At 56.9% G+C, this 2,692-nt stretch overlaps 1 protein-coding gene across 1 annotated transcript; it reads left to right on the forward strand.

Annotated features, from left to right (window-relative positions):
* Positions 1-447: 447 nt before the first annotated feature.
* Positions 448-1,988, forward strand: ColSpa_11175 (GPI mannosyltransferase 2; the record flags this gene model as incomplete). Its single annotated transcript, XM_049277387.1, has 2 exons — positions 448-1,337; positions 1,565-1,988. 2 exons carry the CDS (start codon positions 448-450, stop codon positions 1,986-1,988), a joined length of 1,314 nt encoding a protein of 437 aa, XP_049133344.1.
* Positions 1,989-2,692: the final 704 nt, after the last annotated feature.

Consider the following 2,692-nt stretch of genomic DNA (forward strand, 5'->3'; position numbering starts at 1 on the left):
CCAAACGAAAAAAGAGATTGCAGACAGGACCCCGTGGTTCGTCCTCCTACTTGGTTCGCGCGCGCCACACACCGACGGAGCCGGCTCACCGAGCTCACCGAAGCCTCCCATTGGCCAAGTGCCACCGAGTGGATCCCGACCGCTCGTCCCGGCGCGGCGCAAGATTCAATCAACCCCCGAGAACCTCACAACAACGCAGTCCGCGGAATCTCAAGGGTCCATCCACAACCGACACTACGGCATCCACACCTTGTGTTTCTTTCTCTTTTTTACACCAGTTCTAATTCGTTTCTTCCTTCATCATATTGAAGTGGGGTTTCTCGTCATTCGTACTCCGACCGCTTGGCAGTTCGTCACGCGTCCCTCGATGCACCCGGGTCCGCGGCATCTCCCGCCCAACCACGTTCCGGCAGGCATCCTCGTCCGACGTCATCCAGTCATCCAACCATGTTCGCCCGCCATGCCTCTCACCCGCGCCAGACCCTGATCGCGGCTTTTGTGGCCTGGAAGGCCCTCCTGCTAGCCATCGCCCTGGGCAGCGCTGTGGCGCCATCCTACGATACCTCGACGACGCTGATGCTCCAGCGTAATGAGTCCGACGTTTCCATTGTCACCCGCCTAACGCGCTGGGACGCTCTGTACTTCACCCAGTCCGCCCGACGAGGCTACGTTTTCGAGCAGGAATGGGCTTTCAACACCGGCCTGCCCCTCGTCGTGTCGGGCCTGGTCGAGGTTGCGCGGTTGCTTGGCATCAATGGTGACGGCACCGGGGCCCTGGAAGCGGCTCTCAGCATTGCGGTCGCTCATGCAGCGCATATCTTTGCCGTAATGATGCTTCACGAGCTGACGCTGAAGCTCTTCTCCCGCTCCCGGTTGGCATTCCTGTCCGCCTTGCTTCACGTCCTGTCTCCGGCGGGTCTCTTCCTCTCGGCACCCTACGCGGAGAGCCTTTGCGCCTTCTTTTCCTTCGCCGGCTATTACGTCCTCGCATGCGTCGCGAACCAGCCCAAAGGTTCTCTCCGCTGGACCGCGGGGCATATTCTCGCCGGCGCCGTCTTTGGTCTCGCAACAGCCTCGCGCTCCAACGGCCTCCTGAACGGCCTCCCCTTCGCCATCGAGTGTCTAATGATCCTCCCCCCACTCCTCGCCAGCCCTACGAACCTCAAAACCATCGCGGCTCTGTTTGGTCCCATTGTTGGCGGGCTCCTCGTGGCGACCGGGTCCGTCGTCCCACAGTTGCTGGCGTGGTTGCGATACTGTTCCGGCGCATCCGAGGCGCGCCCATGGTGCGAGCGGACCGTGCCCAGCATCTACTCCTTTGTACAGGAACATTACTGGTATGTACACACGCGCGCGCGCTCACCCTCGGCCTCGCTGTTTTCTCATTTTTACGTTTTTTTTTTCTTCTTCCTTCCCAGCCCTACAAACCTGCTTAGGCGCTCACCGGACGCCGTCGGTTGCCGTTGGGCGGTACTTGCGGAGATTTGAGGTGGGATCTGGTCATTGTGGAATGAAATTTTTCATCGACGTGCTGTTTAGGTTGCTAATACTCTGAGTCACGCAGGGGCGTGGGCTTGTTCCGCTATTGGACGCTATCGAACATTCCTCTGTTCCTTCTTGCCGCCCCGGTGCTGGGATTGCTAATCGTCTCCGGGTGGCATGTCATGACCACGCCCTCGGGGTTGGCGCGGAGCCCGACGGAGGAGAAGCCATTGCTGCGACTGGATGGCACGAAGGCGGCCTTGGTGTTTTCCATGGCGGCGGCCCAGGTCCTGCTTGCCGTCATGGCGATCACGACGTACCACGTGCAAATCATTACCAGGATCGCGTCCGGGTACGCGGTGTGGTACTGGTGGGCTGCTGGGTGCCTGCTGGACGACAGCGCCGACGGCAAGCGGCGGCACTTGGGCGGTAAGATTGTGACTTTCTCGGTCATGTATGCTGCGATTCAGGGTGTGTTGTTTGCGTCGTTTCTACCGCCTGCTTGAGATACCCGGGTCCAGCCGCCACAGTGCATGGATCCTAGTTCATCATATCGAATAGAGTTTTTTCCGAGTTCGGTCCCATGACGAAAACCGCCCGAAAGCAACAAGAACCATGTCATATGGGATGGCAACCAACGTCGGCTGGCACGTTGGTCATCTCGGATAGCCTGGAAAATACATGGACCCTGCTCTGGACCCTGTGCATGCTGGCGAGTCACCCTGGAAACTCAAAGCCTCGCGCATGAGGTGTAGTCAAAGCAATGTGACCTCAGCATGAATGATGATGTCAGAATACAGAGGTCCGTTGACTCACCTGTCATGTTCATGCCATCTTCTTGTCAAAGAACTTGATTTTCAAGATCTCTCCTGGTTTGTTCTTGTGACTGAAGGTTATATACCTCGGACGACGAAGGACGGCCTTCGGAAGTGCTCCTGCTGGGTTGACTTGCCTGAAGGCACGGACTGAGGAGCATAGTCAATGAAATCAACGTCTTTACGAATGATTCAGGTCCATTATGCCAACATCGGGTTGATGTACTCAGCATAGGGCGACCAGTTGTTCTTTGCATCATCGTCTACGTCAATGAGCTAAGATCTCAGCAAGGAATCCAGGTTTCTCAAGTGTCTTTTCTGCTGACGAACCTTTAGACAGATAGGTCCATCATCACATTTGATACATGATGAATTTTCGTGTGATTGTGTCGCAT

The sequence above is a fragment of the Colletotrichum spaethianum genome (genome assembly GCF_022836535.1).
Source record: "Colletotrichum spaethianum MAFF 239500 DNA, contig43, whole genome shotgun sequence".
NCBI lineage: Eukaryota > Fungi > Ascomycota > Sordariomycetes > Glomerellales > Glomerellaceae > Colletotrichum > Colletotrichum spaethianum.